Genomic DNA, 19787 nt, shown 5'->3' on the forward strand with positions numbered 1-19787 from the left:
CACTGTGGCTAGGTGTTCCGGGGCCAGGTAGGGCGCTAGTAGTTTGACTTGGCGGAGATGGTAGAATGTCAGCCGCGCTACCTTTGTGATCTGGGCCTCCATTGTGAGAGAGGCGTCCAGAATCACGCCTAAGTTCCTGGCGGAGTGAGCCGTAGAGAGCTGCACGCCATCCAGGGTAGGCAGGCGCGCTTCCTTGCATGGGCCCTTCCTACCTAGCCACAGGACCTCCGTCTTTGAAGGATTGAGCTTCAGACGACTCTGCTTGAGCCATCTCGTCACTGCTTCCAGGCAGCTGGCTAATGCTTCTGGGGGAGAGTCAGGGCGGCCATCCATCAGGAGAAAGAGCTGGGTGTCATCTGCATATTGATGGCAACCCAGCCCAAACTTCCGTACCAGTTGTGCGAGAGGGCGCATGAAGATGTTGAATAGGATAGGAGAGAGGACCGCTCCTTGTGGGACTCCACAAGTAAGTTGCTGGCGGTCTGATGTTTTCTCTCCTATTGCAACAATTGTTAATTATATCCTCCCTGTTTTCTGTAAACTGCCCTGAATCTTCGGGGAGGGTGGTATATAAATATATAATAAATAAAAAAAAATAAAAAAATGAGTGGATGCTATGAAAGATTGTTCCCCACATGGAGTTGTATAGCTGTCATAAAGTGTAATGCATGATACTTGACTTAAATTTTCAGCCTCTTTATTGATTCCAGTGATTCTACACTACCTTTATGCACTCCTAATATTTTGGGATAATTGATTTTCAGTAGCTCTGCCTGTATACATTGCAAAAAATAACATGAATGTAAAAAAGCAGTATATTAGATTTATGTGTATAAGCTGTTTGCAAGGTAACTATTATTGATTCACATGGCTGTTTTTCCTTACACCAAACTTCCATTCAGGCTCTGGGTGTATATAAAAGACATTTTACTCGGTCTTATTAAAAGTTACTATTGTTCCTTATTATAGGACACTGAAGTCTTTGTCATTATTTTCTGTAGTGTGAAGCTTAGAAAAGGCTTCAGGAAAATTGGATGTTAGAATTGTTTGAAAACAGGTGATGTATTGCAGCTCTCTCGACCAAATGACTGTTATGATCTTGGTTTTATATAGTTACTGCTACATTACTAACTTTTTCATTTGAGCAAATAGTTTTCTTTCCTAATATGTATGTATTATCTTCATTCCTTTCACTGTTTGGCTTTTTTTTTCTGATCTGCATTTATTTCAGTGTTTTTAAGTATCTTATATAGACCTCTGACTTGTTATCCTTAGCCATTTCATCTTTCCCCTGCTGCCTTTCACATCTGGATTCTGGCTTATTAACTAAGGAAAAACCATTACAGTTTTGTATTCAGTGAGGGAGGGTGCCATCCTTTTGTGCACAAATCTTATAGATGCTAACCCAAACTCTCTTTGGCTGATGGGCCCATGAGCTGTATGGAAAAGAGAAAAATGACTTTAGAGTTTTTTGGGGGGGTGGAGTTGGTGGCCTATAAGGAAGGCTGATGCGTTTAAGGAAAGTAGTATTCTTCCTATGTTCTTCCTATGGCTATTTGTACACTGAATGTGTTGCTGCAGGTTGATAATGAGCAAGTATTCTATTTGACCATTTATGCACTGGAGGTTTCATGCCGGGATGCAGGCTGGAGTTTTAGTCGTGGCAGGTTGCCCCACCTCTTCCTGCCCCCACACGGGGGAGCATTTGGCATGGTGAGCCTCATCCACCCCCAATTTGTGCTCTTGCATGGGAGCTGGGGAACTGAAGTTGCCAGTGCATAAACGGTCTTTGAAACACCTACATACTGAAATACCTGCTGAGGGTGTGCTCTTTGAGTGCTTAAAGATTCCATCCATTAAGTCTTCAGACTAGATTGGGTTAACTCCCACTACAGTCATCAACAGGCAGAAGACAGGTCTTGGTTTCCCTTCTATTTTGGACACTTAGCTGGAGAGAGGTGTGTGGGTTTAAATCTCTAACTAACCACTAATTCCCCCCCCCCCCCCGGGACTTTGAAAATGCTTATGTCATAGCCTACCTGTTTTTTCTCTTTCTTGTTCTTGAGAACAATACTTGCACTGACTTGTCCAAAGTGGTCTCTGTGCATGTGAACTCAATACAAAGAAAATTTCATGCATATTCTACTGGACCTCCCCTCTCCCCAGTAATAAATAAGGCATATTGACATGCAACTTCAAATTTGTGACTTGGCTGGGACTGCCGTCCCCTTTTCAGGAGACCTGACGGTAGCAAAAGGCCTGAGTTGTACATTAGTTTGCCTTCATAGCTTTTCATCTGCCTGTCACTAATAAATTTCTTCTAGCTTCTTCTTAGGCTTTCTCTATAAAAACAACAAAGGTTAGCCACGGATTATTAGTCTTGGCAAGGACCTTTGAGACATTCTTTATGAGTGAATTGTTTCATCATTTGTGGGTCCCTGCTCAGGTTTGAAGCATTCACTTAACTTGGGCGAAGAACTCAAGCAAGCAGCTATTTTAGCATAGGTACTAAAAGCGAGATTTCTTCCTTAATGATGATGATGTCATATGTTCAGTCATGTCCGACCCTCGGTGATTCTATAGGAAAGTTTTCGCCATGCGCCCCTGTCTCCAACTGCTTCTTTTAGCTGGTTCATGGTCATCCCTGTGTCAACTTTGATCGTGTTGAGCCAGCAGATCCTTTGGCAACCATGTTTCCTTTTGCTGCTGACCATGCCGAGCATTAATGATTTTTCTAATAAGTTTGATCGCATGATGTGTCCAAAGTAAGTGAGCTTTAGCCGTAATATCTTCCCTTCTAATGACATAGTTGGTTTGCTCCTCTATAAAGCTGTCTTGTTGGTAACTTTGACTGTCCATGGTATTTGCAGCATTCATCTGCAATACCATAATTCATAAGCATCTATTTTCCTCCTGCCTTCTTTCTTTAGGGTCCAGCTTTCGGATCCATTTAAGTGTGGATATGGGCTAGACTGGAATGCGGCCCACTCTCACACTGATGTGTGCAAGAAACCCCTATCTCTTTGGCAATGCACATTAACAAGGCTGCAAGTAGCCCTGCCCCATACATTTTGGGTTTATTTTGTGGGTGTACTTTCTCTGCCGATGCATATTGTCATAATTTCACTGTAAAATATTACATACGGAGTCCCAGCTCTCTTGACTTCCCTTGAGCAGTCCCTGTTTTCACTGTCCCTGGGAAATTATTACTCCTTTCTTGCCCTTTAGAGATACCATCTAAAGAACTATTACTGTGTGTTGCTAAGACTGTTGTTTACTGTCTTCAGCTACTAAATCACTAAGGGAGAGGATCTTGATTCTAGTGGGCATGCATATAGTGGCATGCTCTGTGAACACTAAAGGACTATGTCATGCACAGCCTGTTATTTCATACACTGCAACTGCTGAGGTATCTATATTTTGAATTCTTGAGAATTTGTTGTTAATCCAGTTTGTTTCTTCTAGCATATCTTTAACTGAGAGAACTAACATCCTTGCAGTTCTTAAAGAAGGGATTATATATACGTGTGACTCCATGTCTTTCTTGTGGAAAGGTTGAAGGCTATGCATATTATTGGAAATGTGGGAATGCAGCTAAAAATGGCAGCCCCATGTTGAGTTCTCCTCCCTTTCTGCATTATGTAGTATAATAATTTACCGCATGTAACTTTACTGATGTCATTATGTCTTCTTCACCAGTGACAACCACTGATGTCCTGAGGAGCATTAACAGAGAAGGGCTCCACATGGGGCTGACTTTTTTTGGCAACAGCATTACAGTTTTTAGAGAAAGCCAGGGGGGAGACGCCTTCTGTTCAAGCAAATAAATGTAGTAGGTATTTGTGGTAACACCACTTAACTTCTGCTGTCATTTACTGTGCATTCTTTGAAACCATTAACAGAAGGAGAAATCTGGTCTTCTTGAACTGTTGTGCATGATCTTAAGGCATCTTTTGTAGCGGTTCCATGTTTTTTAAATTACATATTCAGTCCTGACTTAAACTTTTATAATCCAACAGGGCAGTTTCCTGCCACCCAAATATATTAAAAGAAACAAATGGTGTAATGAAAGAGCTATTAAAATCTTCAGTTGGGAAGTGTTATATACAAGAAGACCCAGATTCCTTGGGCAATGGACTTAATAAGGCACATTATAAACACTTGTATTATTTGCCTGTTGCAGAGCTTCGTGGCTACAAACCAACATGGTTGGTTGGTAGTCCTGTGGGCATGAGACCCTAGAGCCTCCACCCCCAGCTTGGAGGGACTGAGCATTCACAAAAGGGAATGTTACGGTGGACAGTGCACTTAGAAGGTGGGCCTCGGAGAGTAAACCACGCTGCTGTGGCTGTCGGACACAAAGTCTACTCTTTTGGTGGCTACTGTTCTGGTGAAGACTATGAGACTCTGCGACAGATCGATGTTCATGTGTTTAATGCAGGTAAGATTATTGATTTAGAAGTTTCTGGGCTATATAAATCTGTCTTTAAAACTGTCCATATTAAAATGTTTGTACTTCTGTTTAGTTAATCCTGGCAAGTTCTTAGCAACAATCCTGTACTGAATTCTAATTCTAGTTAGACCAGTGTACTAATTTTCTTATTTTTTGTAATCATTTATTTGCTTTTATACCTATCTCTCAACAATCTGTATTCTACTAGTTTCTTTATGACAGCCTTCTTATATCTTTAGATATAACTGGACACACTCTACCTGTTTTTCCCAACATTTACCTCTTTGTTATATCATCAGAATAGAACAAATTATCCAAAGAAGGGTTTATTATAGAAAGAGTAATTGATCTTCTAAGTTAACGTACTCGTCACATTCAGATTAAGATTGTGTGATTTAAATCACGTAAAAGAGAAAGACAATGATAGCCAGGTTTCATCCAGTTCCTTAATGGAGTATACACTGCTACAGCTCTACTACATAGCTTCATAGCTAGATTGTTTCAGAGGGTAGTCATGTTGGTCAGCAGTAGAACAGACAGATTCAAGTGCAGTAGTACCTTAAAAATCAACAAGAATTTTGAGGCATATTTTCCCTTCATCAGATACACAGTTTATTCCCCCCCCCCCAAAAAAAAGAGAAATCTTGTTGGTTTCTAAGGTGCACAGTCAGAGTAGTTCAGCAGATGGCTGCCTAAGGAAGTGGTGAATTCCCCTTCACTGGTGGGCTTTAAGCAGCGGCTGGACAGATACTTATCATGGCTGCTTTAGAGTGATTCTGCATTAAGCAGGAGGTAGGACTAGATTGCCTCTCTGGACCCTTCCAACTCTAGGTTTCTGTGGTATTTGACAGGAGTCTAGGATTTCGAAGAGGCAGAGGAACTAGAGATCAAATTGCCAACATACGCTGGATCATGGAGAAAGCTAGGGAGTTCCAGAAGAACATCTACTTCTGCTTCATTGACTATGCTAAAGCCTTTGATTGTGTGGAGCACAACAAATTGTGGCAAGTTCTTAAAGATATGGGAACACCAGAGCATCTTATTTGTCTCTTGAGAAACTTATATGCAGGTCAAGAAGCAACAGTGAGAACTGAACATGGAATCACTGATTGGTTCAAAATTGAGAAAGGAGTTCGGCAAGGCTGTATATTGTCGCCTTGCCTATTTAACTTGTATGCGGAGCACATCATGAGAAAGGCAAAAAGTGAAGAGGAACTAAAGAGCCTGTTGATGCGGGTGAAGGAGGAGAGTGCAAAAGTTGGCTTGAAACTCGACATCAAGAAAACGATCGTGGCATCCGCCCCTCTCAATTCCTGGCAAATAGATGGGGAAGAAATGGAGATAGTGACAGATTTTATTTTCCTGGGCTCCAAGATCACTGCAGATGGGGACTGCAGCAAAGAAATTAAAAGACTCTTGCTCCTGGGGAGGAAAGCTATGGCAAATCTAGACGGCATCCTAAAAAGCAGAGACATCACCCTGCCAACAAAATTGTGTTTAGTCCAGGCTATGTTATTTACAGTTGCAATGTATGGCCACGAAAGTTGGACCATGAGGAAGGCCAAGCGTCAAAGAATTGAGGCTTTTGAACTCTGGTGCTGGAGAAGACTCTTGCGAGTCCCTTGGACTGCAAGGCGAACCAACCGGTCAGTCCTAGAGGAGATCAACCCTGACTGCTCCCTAGAAGGCCAGATCCTGAAGATGAAACTCAAATACTCTGGCCACCTCATGAGAACTAAGGACTCCCTGGAGAAGAGCCTAATGCTGGGAGCAATTGAGGGCAAAAGAAGAAGGGGACGACAGAGAATGAGGTGGCTGGATGGAGTCACTGAAGCAGTTAGTGCAAGCTTAAATGGACTCCGGGGAATGGTAGAGGACAGGAAGGCCTGGAGGATCATTGTCCATGGGGTCGCGATGGGTCGGACACGACTTCGCACCTAACAACAACAACAACAAAGCATAGCTAGATAGTAATGTTACCAGGTTAACACAAACAAAAACCATCATGAAATTTGTGCACCTCTTTCACATTCAGTGTAGGGGTTTTTTCATACTCCCAGCTTACTTTCCCCCAAAACTATTCTGTCCAGTTAAATTAATACTAGTTTTATTTCCAGGTAATCTGAAACAGAAAGGTTTATTTAAAGAATAGACTAGAATATAAATTTTGTTCACAAAATAGAGGTTAAATTAGCGAAAACTCTTTCTTAGGAGATGGGTAAATATTGGATGTGAGAGAGACTCTTTGTAAGCTGTTATTCTGTAAAGCAAAACTAAGTACCTTTGTTTCACAGCTTTTGGCATGTTAACAACATGCTTTTTAAAATAAAAGTTAGTTTTAATTTGAGGTATAGCTAGTGCTATTGCAAAATATAATTCATAAATAAATATATAAATAAATAAATAAATAACTAGGTGGCTTTAACCCTCAAAAGCCTCATAGATTTGATCCAAATTAAAGCAGGATTGGAGGAACAGATGGGTGTAATGGTCATCACAGTGGTTGGAAGGGTGAAATTAGGTCTGGATAAAGTATTTGGGTGTTGCAGACCCAGACTGGGTGAACAATGACACTCACTTGGTAATGGTGACAGTTCCTTCAATCCAGTTGCACTTTACAGCATTGTTGTGAAAATAAACTCTAGAGCTGTAAATCTTGGAAACTTCTATCTCATTGAAGAATGAAAGAAAAATGCCTTGACTCTTCATTCCCTGTGCACTGTTCCGTGTTTTATTTTGCCATTGTGCTACCTGTTCCCTTTTTTCAAAAAAAGGTTTTAACTGTGAGCTTAATGTTGCTTAACGGTTAAATGAATGCTTAATATACTCCGAATTGCGCTCATTTATGTAAATTTCCCAAAACGCCATCCTTTTGGAACACGGAGCAAAGGGAAGGAGTTTCCTTCTGTTCTCACATCATCATGATAGAGAGCCCCTGTCTGTTAATAACAAATAGGTCTAGGTGAGCATCTTCATCTTTTCCTCAGTGATCTATTGATATTGCTTAGTTCCTTTTCATTGTTCTTATTCCCTTTTATTGTCTACAAACACGATGGTGTTTGATTGTTCACTTCCTGCATGCTGATAAGGGCACTCTGTAACAGACTGGATTTCTTCTATGGCTTGTTAATCAGAGGAGCTGAAGTATTTGTAGCTTCTCTGTGGATCTGTATACATGGCAACCTGAAGCTTGAGGGCAAGCCGATCCACTAATAGTCCTGTGGGCTTTTTCCTGTAGTCTCTCTACGCTGGACTAAGCTGCCTCCAGTGTGGACCAACAGCAGGGACCATGTGAGGGAAGTGCCCTACATGAGATACGGACATTCTGCAGTGCTCATTGATGACACCATCTACATCTGGGGAGGCCGGAATGATACCGAGGGAGCCTGCAATGTACTATATGCCTTTGACGTCAGTAAGTGTTGGTAACATCCTTCCCTCGCAAGCCTCCATCTTGTGTTTCTGAATGCATGTGTTTGCATTTAAGCAAGGGAAATCGGTGTGAAACCTTTCCTTTGAAGGATTGCAGCGTTGTTGGTGATATGGTTTCCCACTTCTGAGTTAACCAGTCATAGGAATTCCACAGTGGCATAGGGGTTGGACTTAGATCTGGGAGATCAGCCATTAAAGCCATTAAAGGTCTTGGGTCCATCTTTCTCAACCTCACCTTCTTCACAGAGGTGGAAGGATAAAATGATGCATGCAGATTTGAATTCATTGGAGGAAGGGTGGAATAAAAATAGGTAAAACTTCTCACAGTAGCAGGAAAAGAATGTGGAACGTTAAAGGAAACGGAGGGGGAAATCGGATAGCAGCGTGCAGGCAGAAGGATAACTCTACATAGAGATTGCAGGGCAAGAAGGGCCTTGCAGGATGCATGGGTTAAGAAGAGTAGCAACAAGGATGCAGGAAGAGAACCTGCACCATTGCAGCCAAGAGTGAAACTAAGAGCCATATGCAAAAGCCATATATATACCAGCACAGGTAGGATATCACTTCTGACATTACTTTTTGAATACATAGATGCATGCGTATGCCAGTGGAACTTTGGGAAAGTAATGTGTGAAACTCCTGACCCAAAGAAGATGCATGTTTGGTAATACTTCAGGAGCCAGTCCAATGTATCTGTAGCGTCAACATATGAGAAGGGCCTGTGCGTGTGTCCTTGTGAGAGAGATACTTGCACACTTGTATCATTTTATTGAGTGGGTATTACAGTTCTTAAATAAGGGGAGTGATTTATGAGCAAATTTTCTGTCAATTACCCATAACAAGGAGAAGGGTAAAGAAACTGTAAACTGCCCATGCCTGCAAAAACTGCCCCTGCCTTTCAGTTAGTGGGCTCTCTTTCTAGATTTTCAGCTCGTTTCTTTAAAGTATATTTTTTCACATGTATTTATTTTTCGCTGCTATTTAATGTATATTTTTGCAGGCATGTATGGGATACTGTCGTAGATTCTAGTATAAGCCAGTCACATCTCTCTGTCATCGATTTTTCGTGAAGAGTGATCGAAAACCTGCCTAGGCAGTGTTTGCTGTCCAGAGTCCTGGGCAGCTTTGCGTTCATTTGCTTGCCATTTCGTACCATTCCTGGAAAGCACTGATAATCCTCCCCCCTCTCAAGGGAAAAAGTGGAAGCCCTCTTGCATGAGTCACTTCAGGCTAGACAAAGCCCTGAGGCTGTTCTGCAGGGCATTGTCCTTGGCTGGCTTGTACAGTTGTGTAAGTGCAGTCTAGATCAGATGTCACAGCCCACTTCAGTCTCTAGTTTCATGTGTTACTCTTGGCTGAAATCTTCTGGTGTAACACATGACCGGTTTTAGAAATCCAAGCATGGCAAGCATCCCATGAGGAGCAAATCTCCCCGTCCCTTTGTGCTAATCATCTCCCTGGAGATTACACTGACCTTGCAGTGAAAGTACAGCCGTGGTAAGAGTCTGTGTGGATGGCCATGGATGGAATCCAGCTTGTGAGAGGCTCTTGGTGCTGCAGGAGATATTGAACTGGCTGTAGCATTACGCTGCTTCTTGGAAGGATGCTGAAGCCAACTGCCAACTGTGATTGGGGCATCTCCTGCTGCTCCAAAGCTGATCTGAGTGCCTTGGGGGGGTTGGGTGCGGGGAGTGGGTTCTATTGCAGCTGCCTGTATAAACTTTTCACTACTGCGTATTCATGCTGTCTTAGCTGAAAAACATATTTCAAAGAGGGTAGAAATTTCCTTTCAGTTGAGTCAGTTCCCATAAAGCTGCAGCCATTTCTTTGCATTAGTAGTGCACCGTCTTACATAAGGGTCAGCCTGAAAGCACAGAGGATCCTCCCTATGGGGAAGTGGCAGGTGCCTTGGGGAGTTTATCAGAAATTGAAAGATAGTTTCATCCGTACCAGCTGAAGGATGTGTTGTAAATTTAGGATTATTTCCCTCCCCCTCGCCAAGAGTTTACTTTTTGTCACTCCTTTGAATGCCATTCTGTGTCTGCTAATGGCAACTATTCTCTCTCTCTCTCTCTCTCTCTCTCTCTCTCTCTCTCTCTCTCTCTCTCTCTCTCTCTCTCTCTCCTTTCTTACATTTTAGGCACACATAAATGGTCCACCCCAAAAGTGTCTGGAATGGTACCAGGAGCAAGAGATGGACATTCCGCCTGTGTCTTGGGGAAGAGCATGTATATCTTTGGTGGATACGAGCAACTGGTAAGTTATCTTAAAACTTCAGGATTTCTTTGGAAAACTTCCGCTTTCAGAGAGCCTGTTCTAAAAGAATGGCTGTTGACGCTTGTTGTTCATACTGTTCTGGAAAATGAAAATAGCTGAAAAAGAGTCTCTCCCCCAAGGTCATTGAGTAGAACTGAGCAATGAGCACATTTGGGCCTGCCATAAACCTGATCTGCCATCTCATGCTGTGACTGGAGATGTAGAGCATCAATAATATTAATAAAGAGGTCTGACCAATCACCTGGAAATGATACCTCAGTATTAAGGCATCCAAAATGTTCCTCTGAAGTATCCAAAATGTTTTTCTGAAGCAAATGCTGTTGGATTGCCCAGTATTAACATCCTGCTTGAAACCTCCCTGAAATACTGCAATCCAGAGACCTGCACAAACAGATCTGAACACCCAGTGGGGCTTCTGACGACATGGCGTAAGCCTCCCACCTGCCAAGGCCAAGGGCCAGAAGGCATGCCTAAAGTAGCTTGTTGGAGTGGGCCAGTTTTAAGTGTTGTCTGATCCCAGCCCACTTTGTCAAAGAGTTTAAAAGGTGTAAATCCTGCTGAATAGATGGAGATTTTGGCAAATCAGATTTTCATCCTGCTCTTCAGTTCCAGATTGGGGGGGGGAGGGGTGACTACTGGGCCCAGAATGTCCAAGAGTCCCCTCCCTTTCCGACCATAAGTTTCCCTGCTCTTGCATCCTGTCCCATTATTCTACACAAGTACCACCTATCTGACTGTTCCATCTTCTTGGCTCTCTGGGGAGCTCTTTTGCTGCTGCTTATAAAGTGTGCTAAATGCTTTCTAGCCTTTCTAGCCTTCTTCCATTGTCTGTCTCAGGGGTTCCCAATCTTTTTGAGTCTGCAGGCACATTAATAATTCTAATTCAATGTTGTGGGTGCAGCAGTAAAATGGCTGCCACAGGAAGGAGAGCCAGTCACAAAATGATTGCTACAGCTTAACTTCAATAAACCATGCTATGTTAGGAGCTGCTGCCAAAGCAACGTTTCAAAACAAAACTGCATAACCAGTCAGAAGCCTTTCTGGGCTAAAGCCTTCCCTCTCCCCACCCACTTCCTAACAAAACTTGGCGGTCACCTGAAAAGTTGTCAGCAGGTGCCAATGTGTCCATGGGCACCATGCTAAGGACTCCTGGTCTGTAGAAGAAGAAGAGGAAGAGTTGGTTCTTATATGCTGCTTTTCTCTACCCAAAGAAGTCTCAAAGTGGCTTACAGTCGCCTTCCCATTCCTCTCCCCACAACAGACACCCTGTGAGGTAGGTGAGGCTGAGAGAGCCCTGATGTTACTGCTCAGTCAGACCAGTTTTATCAGTACCATGGTGAGCCCAAGATCACCCAACTGGCTGCATGTGGGGGAGTGCAGAATCGAACCCGGCACGCCTAACCACTACACCAAATTGGCTCTGTAGGTTGTTATGCCAGTTGGGGAATTGAATCAGTTGAAACTGCTGGTGACCAGAAGCTATTTGGTGTTTCTGTGACATGAGCTCATGTCCAGCACTCATAGCCAGTAAACCTTACTGGCTTTTCCCATTTAGGGGTCATATGGTGAAAAAGTCAGTTGTCACTGGATGTGCAGCCTCATTTGCTGCAGCATCAGATGCTATGAGGCAGAGCACCAGCAGGGAGGAAACACAGCAGCAGCCCAAAGATTTTCTTTGCATGGTTTGTCTGGGTGCCATGGAATTCAACAAGACCAGCAAAATTGGATCTTTTGCAAGCTTGCCGCTAATTGTGCATTCCTCTCAGAATACTTCGCTTGGGGCTTCTCTTGCTTGACTTTAAGAAGTGACTATTTAAGAACCCCAATGAAAGTTAATGAGAGCTACTTACATTCAGCACGACTTGTAAAAGCAATCAGCCCTTGCTTCCTCCAGCCAGGCAAGCGGAACCAGCCCCTGTGATAGCAGATCTTGTCTTTAATGTCATTGCTTCCTTTCCCTGTCTGCAAAAAGGAGATATTTCATGAGGGCAGGTAATATAAAAAGCCTGGGAGGGTCATAATTCCATATTCGTATGGGGATTAGAATCATGGGCTTCAACATAAATAAGCAGTACTGCAGTTGCTGCCCTGTCCTGGATAGCTCAGGCAAGCCTGACCTTGTCAGATTTCAACAGCTAAGCAGGGTCAATCCTGGCTAGTATTTGGATGGGAGACCTCCAAGGAACATGAGGGGTTGTGAGCCAGCGCTGGCCACTTTGGGCTCAAATGGCCACTTCGGCTGCCAAAGTGCACAAGCCTAGTTGTGACACGGAGGCAGGCAATGGCAGGCCACCTCCAAACTTCCCTTGCCTGGCTGCCAGACAATCCTTGGACCTCTTGGCTACATGACACACACCATACGGTAAATCAGTGCAGCAGCTGTTTGTTTTCTGGCCCACCTCTTTCCGTCCCATTTCATTCCAGAGGAAATCCTGAAGAATATAATTCTGCAGGGTTTTTAATCTCTGCAGGGAGTGACTGTCAGTTTTAGGAACTGAATCGTAGCATTAGCGCTGAAGTGCTCAACAGTTCAACAAAGGTTCTTTCTTTCAGGCGGACTGTTTTTCAAATGACATTCACAAACTGGATACCAGCAACATGACGTGGAGTCTGATCGCTACAAAGGTCAGTCCTGTGTTAGGAGATGGGCTGAGCCCATGGTCTGAATGGAGTAGAATTGTAGGCACCTGACTGTATCTCCTCCCGCATCCACTTTGTCTTAAGTAACCTCCGTTTTCCTTTTGACTGACTTAACAGGAGCCTCTTATTTCAGGGCACCCCAGCTCGTTGGAGGGACTTCCATTCAGCCACAATAATCGGGACAAAGATGTATGTGTTTGGGGGAAGAGCAGACCGCTTTGGGCCATTCCACTCCAACAATGAGATCTACTGTAACCGAATCAAAGTGTTTGACACAGACACCAACGCTTGGCTGGACTCCCCTCCCACCCCACTCCTCCCTGAAGGCAGAAGGAGCCACTCAGCATGTAAGCCACAGACAGACTATGGAACATGGAAAGAGGGAGAGCTGAGTGCAGAGAGGGAGAATGCTGGTCAGGTGAAAGTCTTCCGTAAAATATTGGCCTGTGCTTTTGGAGAGAAAGCAAGTAAGACTTTCGGGGGAGCACACACACACAGTTTTCTGTCTTCAGTCTTGCTCGTCTCCCATGACTGATATCCTTTTTTGGGCAAAGTAAAGAAGCTCAGGAAATGGGAGTCACTGGTCTATTCCTCATCATTGTTCTCTCTCCCCCTTATCTTCATCCTCCTCTGAAATGGCTCTTAATCCAAGACAAGGTGGAGCTTTACAAGGAAGCAACCTTAAAACTCTTTTAAGTTGTAATGGATGCAATTAGGAGACTGGAACAAGTGGAGTAACGTTTAGGATGTTCTGACCTCTCTCTTCTTTGTTCCCTGCAGTCGGCTACAATGGAGAGTTGTACATATTCGGTGGCTACAATGCACGCCTCAACCGACACTTCCATGATCTCTGGAAATTCGATCCAGGTATTTGGACTAAAACTTCCTTCTTATTGTATTGGAATCGCAGGGAGCTTCTAGGCCCTGTGTTGTAATCAGGGCAGCAGTTAGACATCAGACACCTTTCCTCTGTGTTCCAAGAATGTCTGTATAGTTTATTTGCGTGACACGTGTGTGCAGTAGACATGTTTAGAATGTGTTTTCATAAATGTAAAGAGGGATTCCCTAGGAAATACTGCCAGCTCACATGATTAGTTTATACACCAGATGCTTTTATAGCAACACAGGTATTTTCTCATCAAGGGGGATGAGAAGAGAGGCTTGAACAGGCTACGCCAGCCCTTTTCACTCCAAGGCTGTCCTAACTGTTGCGTCCCACTGTAACTTCCCTCTCTTTGCCTCAGAACCCTGACAGAGCTGGCAAGAGGCTGGTGAGTGCGCTCCCTCCCCCCTCCCTTCAGGCCTGCTCCGAAGGAGCCTCTGACAGCCCCTGACTGAGGGGAGGGAGGCGTTTCCGAGAGCAACGCAGGGGAGTCTGAGGGCATGGGGGTGGGCATTCCTTTGGGGGGGGGGATTTCTCCTGCCAAAATGTTGGCTGACAGGGAGGCCACAGAAAAGCCCCTTCTCACTTAAAATACTGCTCTGCCCAGGGCTTAGACACAGCCAAGCCATATATATTTCTTCTTTGCAACTCTCTGCAGATTTGAGGCCTACTGCACAGTGTTATTCTGCAGACGGAACTGGATGCTGTTGTGGAGGCTCTTTGGTCTCCTGTTTCATCTGCACAACAACCCTGTGCAGTTGGCCTCAAGTCTTTCAATTCAACAACAACCTGTGTGGGAGGCCTTAAATGTTTCTTCTCTACCACAACCCTGTCCAAAGTAACCCTTTCTGCCTGGGGAGCTGCTCTTTATACTCTGCAGATGAGCCATCATTCCAGGAGCTCTCCAGATCCCACCTGGAGGTTGGCTACCCCTGGGTTAGAAATATTCCTGGAGGTTTGGAGGTGGGACTTCAAAATCACACAATGCCTCAGAGTCCAGCCTTCAAAGGAGCCACTTTTGCCTGCAGTTGGGAGAGAGGGGTGCAGGTGTGTCCCTCCTGGGCTATGGGCTATGGCCAGCCCTTACCAGCAACTGTTTGTATTCTGGGGCGCAGACAGACAGACCAGCATCATTCCTGTGAGTATGGAAAGTGCAGGAAGATCTAAATAAATATTTACAGCCTGAAACTGTAAATAGTGAACAAATAAATGGCTGGAGACACATGGGAACCGAAGTGACTTTTTCCAACCTTGGCCAGGCAAATAAAAAAAAAAACAGTATAAAAAACCTTACTAAGGTCAAGACTGCTGTGCACATAGAGAGATTGCCAGCTCCATGTGAGGCTCTCTACACCACCTCCCTCATGGGGAGTCTGCTATGGGGAGAGGAAGGGAAGATAATTTGAATATTCTTTGAGACACCTGAGGCCTGCTGGGTCACTGCGGCCCATTCCCAGTTCTCTCAGACCTCTCACAGCCCCACATCCCTCACGGGTTGTGTATTGTGTGGAGACAAAGGGAAAAGGTGTTTGTAAACCGCTTTGAGACACCTTTGGGTAGTAAACAACAGGGTACAAAAATCCAGTTCTTCTTCTAAGGAGCAACCATGAAAGATGCATGTGGGCACATAACATTTTATCAACAGTGAAAAAATGGAGACAGAAGGGGCAGGGTGGATACCTGTGTACTGTGACTACCCCATGTGTATTAGGGCAGGGGGACATTTTGGTGTCAGTGGCCTAATTCACACAAGAAGGGAAATGACACAGAACTGGGAGGAATCGGTTGCCATGTAATCTTCCCCTAAGAAGAGTCTTCAGTCTGATTTTCCCTTCACATATCTGAAGACATGGCTCTGGAAAGCTCATCTGTAACCACTATGCCACAATTCCCAAAGGTCAGTCTTCTCCTACACTCAATGAACATTCCAAACCACAGATTCTTGACACCCATATCTCCATGCCCTCATTTGTCACCATGCCACCACAACCTCCCATACAACACACACATTCAACCCCACGCCCTTACAGACTGGACAACTCCTCCCCTTCCTCTTCCCATCACCAAGCTCTAGCACCCGTTGTATTCCTGTATGCAACGGGCTTTGTCCCTAGTATTTAAAATATTTTGTCAATGACAGTCAGCAGTAGCAACCCATTTCAGAGATGTTTTTCCAAAGCCAGGGTACAGTTTGGAGTGTCTTCTGATAGAACAAGTGACGGTAATAGTGATAGGTGATATCTGCACTTCCCATAATTACCAACAGATGGCAATGTGCCTCTATTAAGTCTTCAAAAGAGCTTGTTGGGCATATTTCTGCAGAATGGTTTGGAAAGGATGATCTAGGGGATTTTTTTCCCTGTTTATGAGTCCTCTCATTTCCCCTTCAAAGGCACTTGCTTTTACTGGGATTCTTGTGCAACAAAGATGTGAAGTCAGAGCTAAATCAGTTGGAATCTTGGAAAAGTAGGATCCTTAGTCTGTTGAAGAGGGGAGACATTGCCTAAGCAATGTAGTGTGATATAGAATTTCATTGCTTCTTAGCATCTAGAAGAAGATGAAGAAGAGTTGGTTCTTATATGCCACTTTTCTCTACCCAAACGAGTCTCAAAAGCATCTTACAATCGCCTTCCCTTTCCTCTCCCTGCAACAGACACCCTGTTAGGTGGGTGAGGCTGAGAGAGCCCTGATATTACTGCTCGGTCAGAACAGCTTTATCAGTGCTGTGGCAAGCCCAAGGTCACCCAGCTGGTTACATGTGGGGGAGTGTAGTATCAAACCTGGCTCGCCAGATTATAAGTCTCCTAACCACTATACCAAACTGACTCTCTCCAAACTGGCTTTCTGGCATATGAGTTTTGCACTCACTCCCTGTTTGGTACTATTGGTGACAAAGTATGCGTTTGTCCTAGTAGGAGATTTCAGTGAGATATTCTCAGGTTTCTGTGTTGAGGAGATTGTTGTTCCATTCTGGTATCTAGAATACAAGTGAACTCTTTTTGTGTGTAAAATAATTAAGATCTTTGAAATCCTGAAAAATCTGTCATATTTCCTGGTAGAAATCCTCAGTTTTTTACACTAAACCATGTCTACCGAGAGTAATATGGGACCCTGTTTTCTATGAGATACTTTTTGTGCAAAATAAAAGGCTAATTCCTATAGCATCTTGAGTTCACCCCAGAAACACATCCTGTTGTTCTGATTGAGACAAAAGAGAGTAAGTAAGCTGACGGAAAAAGCAGTGGAAGTCTGGAACTGGCGTTGATTCTTAAGTAGTCTTTTTGCTATCTAGTTCTGTTTCAGAAGCAGTAAAGTCTTCCTAGAACTCACCCACATGACTTGTATTAGGACTGTTTGAGATGTGCTACTATCATGGTGTGTGTGTTTTCTCCAGTTTCTTTTACCTGGAAGAAAATCGATCCCAAGGGAAAGGGGCCATGTCCCCGCCGGAGGCAATGCTGTTGTAGGATAGGAGACAAGATCATCCTTTTTGGAGGCACCAGGTGAGTGATGTTACACACTGGTGGGCTTTTTTAGTGTACATTTATAGCTGCATGTTTGATGAGACACCAACAATAGTAGTGCTTCCTTGAAAATATTCATGAGACGATCAGAAGCAGGTATGATCCAATCTCTCTCAGGCATTGTATGTATTCTGTTCAGTCTGGTTCATGGAGATGATTCTGACCTCATGGTTTTCCATAAACCACTCTCCAGGAAAAATAGCTAAGAGCTTTACTCTAATCCAGGGGTCCCTAACCTTTAGGCACATGGGGGATGCATTAGCGTGCCTAGTACCTAAAGAGGGCCACATCTTAAACAAAATATAACAAAATTATTAACCTACTTATTTAGATCAAAAGTAAACATTCAAAGGTAAGTGAAGAAATGTTAACTTTAATACAATCCATTTATTTAACTGTGGAATCCTTTTATTTAGCTATACATGCTTATCTAGTCAGTGTGATACTTGTGGCTGTTTTCTGTTAGCCAAGGGATTGATGTCCAAGTCAAGGTTTGTGACACTCTTAATATGTCGTGTAAATGTTCATCTCTAAGCCCTGACCTACACTTTGATTTCACAATTTTCATCTTGGAAAAGGTTTGTTCACAGATGTATGTGGTGCCAGTGACCATGAACATGCCGGCATCAAATTTCTTTAGGTTGATAAATATATCAGGTAGACCAGAATAGAAATCTAACAGGCTATTTTCTTTGTAAATGTCTCTGAGATGATCACTAGCTTGCAAATCAATTAGTTCCATCTGAAAAAAAGTGGCTTGCATCTTCTGGTGCTACTTCAAATGGATTCTGAAACATTCTTATTTCCTTTCCAAGCTTATGACAATCAGTGAATCTGTTCTGAAATTCCACCTGCAATAGGTTCAGTGTTTTGATGTGTGTTTCAACATTGAATTGTAAATTCCCATCCTTCTCAAATTTTAGTCCATTGTAGCATGAGAAGCTTGAAAAGTTACTTTCACTAACTTGCTTCACAAAAATGTTTAGTTTTGCTTCAAAAGCTTTCAGTTCAATATACATGTCACACAAGCTTTCTCCTGCAACCTTAGAGATGCTCTGTGATATCCGTTAAGAAAGCCAAATCAAAAAGCCATTCAGGGTCAGAAAATGCTTCTTGATCTTTTCTTTTCTCCTTAAGAAAGACATCAATTTCATGATGAAGACTGAGAAAACATCTGAGGACTTTGCTTCTGCTAAGCCACCTGATTTCTGCATGGTACAATACATCCCCATATTTTGCATCTATCTCTGAGAAAAAATTTTGAAACTGAGGATGAGCAAGGCCATGATGTCCAATGTAATTAATGCTGGATACAACAGTACGCATCATGCTTTCCCACTGAAGAATCTTACTACTCAAGGCTTGCTGATGGATGCAGTGAAATTCCATGGGAAGTGTACCATTTGATTTCAGTATCTCTGAATTGATTTTTGCAAGTATACCAGTTTTACTTCCCACCATATTTCTTGCACCATCAGTTGTGATGCTTTTCAATTTATCCCAGCTCAGCCCCCATATTCCACCTTCAGGAATATGTTTTCTGTGCAATAAAATCAGAGTCCAATAGCACCTTTAAGACCAACCAAAAGAGCCAGTTTGGTGTAGTGGTTAGGAATGCGGACTTTTAATCTGGCATGCCAGGTTCGATTCTGCACTCCCCCACATACAGCCAGCTAGGTGACCTTGGGCTCGCCACGGCGCTGATAAAGCTGTTCTGACCAAGCAGTGATATCAGGGCTCTCTCAGCCTCACCTACTTCACAGAGTGTCTGTTGTGGGGAGAGGAATGGGAAGGCGACTAGCCGCTTTGAGCCTCCTTCGGGTAGAGAAAAGCGGCATATAAGAACCAACTCTTCTTCTTCTTCTTCTTCTTCTTCTTCTCCTTCTTCTTCTCCTCCTCCTCCTCCTCCTCCTCCTTCTCCTCCTCCTTCTCCTTCTCCTTCTCCTTCTCCTTCTTCGTCTTCTTCTTCTTCAAGGCATGAGCTATGTAGGGAGTTCTGAGTCTGAGGAAGAGTGCTTGCACTAGAAAGCTCACGCCTCGAATAAATCTTGGTTGGTCTTAAAGGTGCTACTGGACTCTGGTTTTATTCTGCTACTTCAGACCAACACAGCTATCCATTTGAATCTATGTTCTCTGTAGTTGTAGTACCTTTCAAACTCTGCAGTGCACAGAGCCAGAGGAAGTAGAACTTGGCTGGAGGAAGATGTGAGAAGGGGAATGCCATAAGTTTTCCCTGCTAAGAGAGTACTCAAGGAGCCACTTACCGGCTCCTGCAATCATGCTGGAGCGAGGAAGGGAGGAGAGGAAAGAGCAAGCAAGGCCAGAAGTCAGAGCAACCAGCTCTTGTTGTGGAAGGACGAATGCTTTTGCTTGCAGCAGCAACCTCACCAGTAACTTTGGAAGCCACTTGCTTTGATGGGTGAAGCCTCTAGAAATGTTCAGTACACAAAACACTTTGTATCCTTTTTTTGCAAAAATATCAGGCTTTTTCCTGTCCTACCCTTTTTTTTTTTTTTGCAAAAGCAGACCTGACATCTCCTGAACCCATTCACACAGCGACTTTACCTTCCTTATATAC

The 19787-nt window shown here is 43.6% G+C and overlaps 1 protein-coding gene across 12 annotated transcripts in view; it reads left to right on the plus strand.

The window, feature by feature from the left end:
- Nucleotides 1–19787, plus strand: part of KLHDC3 (kelch domain containing 3) — a 56006-nt gene that overhangs the window by 17210 nt on the left and 19009 nt on the right. For 5 of the 12 annotated variants that reach the window (XM_077336396.1, XM_077336388.1, XM_077336472.1 and 2 more), the window contains 9 exons: nt 1002–1057; nt 3700–3832; nt 4184–4441; nt 7692–7868; nt 10026–10141; nt 12716–12787; nt 12936–13149; nt 13583–13669; nt 17080–17188. In XM_077336396.1, the coding sequence (XP_077192511.1) occupies nt 4288–4441; nt 7692–7868; nt 10026–10141; nt 12716–12787; nt 12936–13149; nt 13583–13669; nt 17080–17188 (929 nt within the window). In that variant the 5' untranslated portion in view covers nt 1002–1057; nt 3700–3832; nt 4184–4287. Of the gene's footprint in view, nt 1–1001; nt 1058–3699; nt 3833–4183; nt 4442–7691; nt 7869–10025; nt 10142–12715; nt 12788–12935; nt 13150–13582; nt 13670–17079; nt 17189–18346; nt 18381–19787 lie in introns of those variants that run through there. The other 7 variants (XM_077336464.1, XM_077336447.1, XM_077336455.1 and 4 more) reach the window with 4 other exon arrangements.

This window comes from Paroedura picta, chromosome 1 (genome assembly GCF_049243985.1).
Source record: "Paroedura picta isolate Pp20150507F chromosome 1, Ppicta_v3.0, whole genome shotgun sequence".
NCBI lineage: Eukaryota > Metazoa > Chordata > Lepidosauria > Squamata > Gekkonidae > Paroedura > Paroedura picta.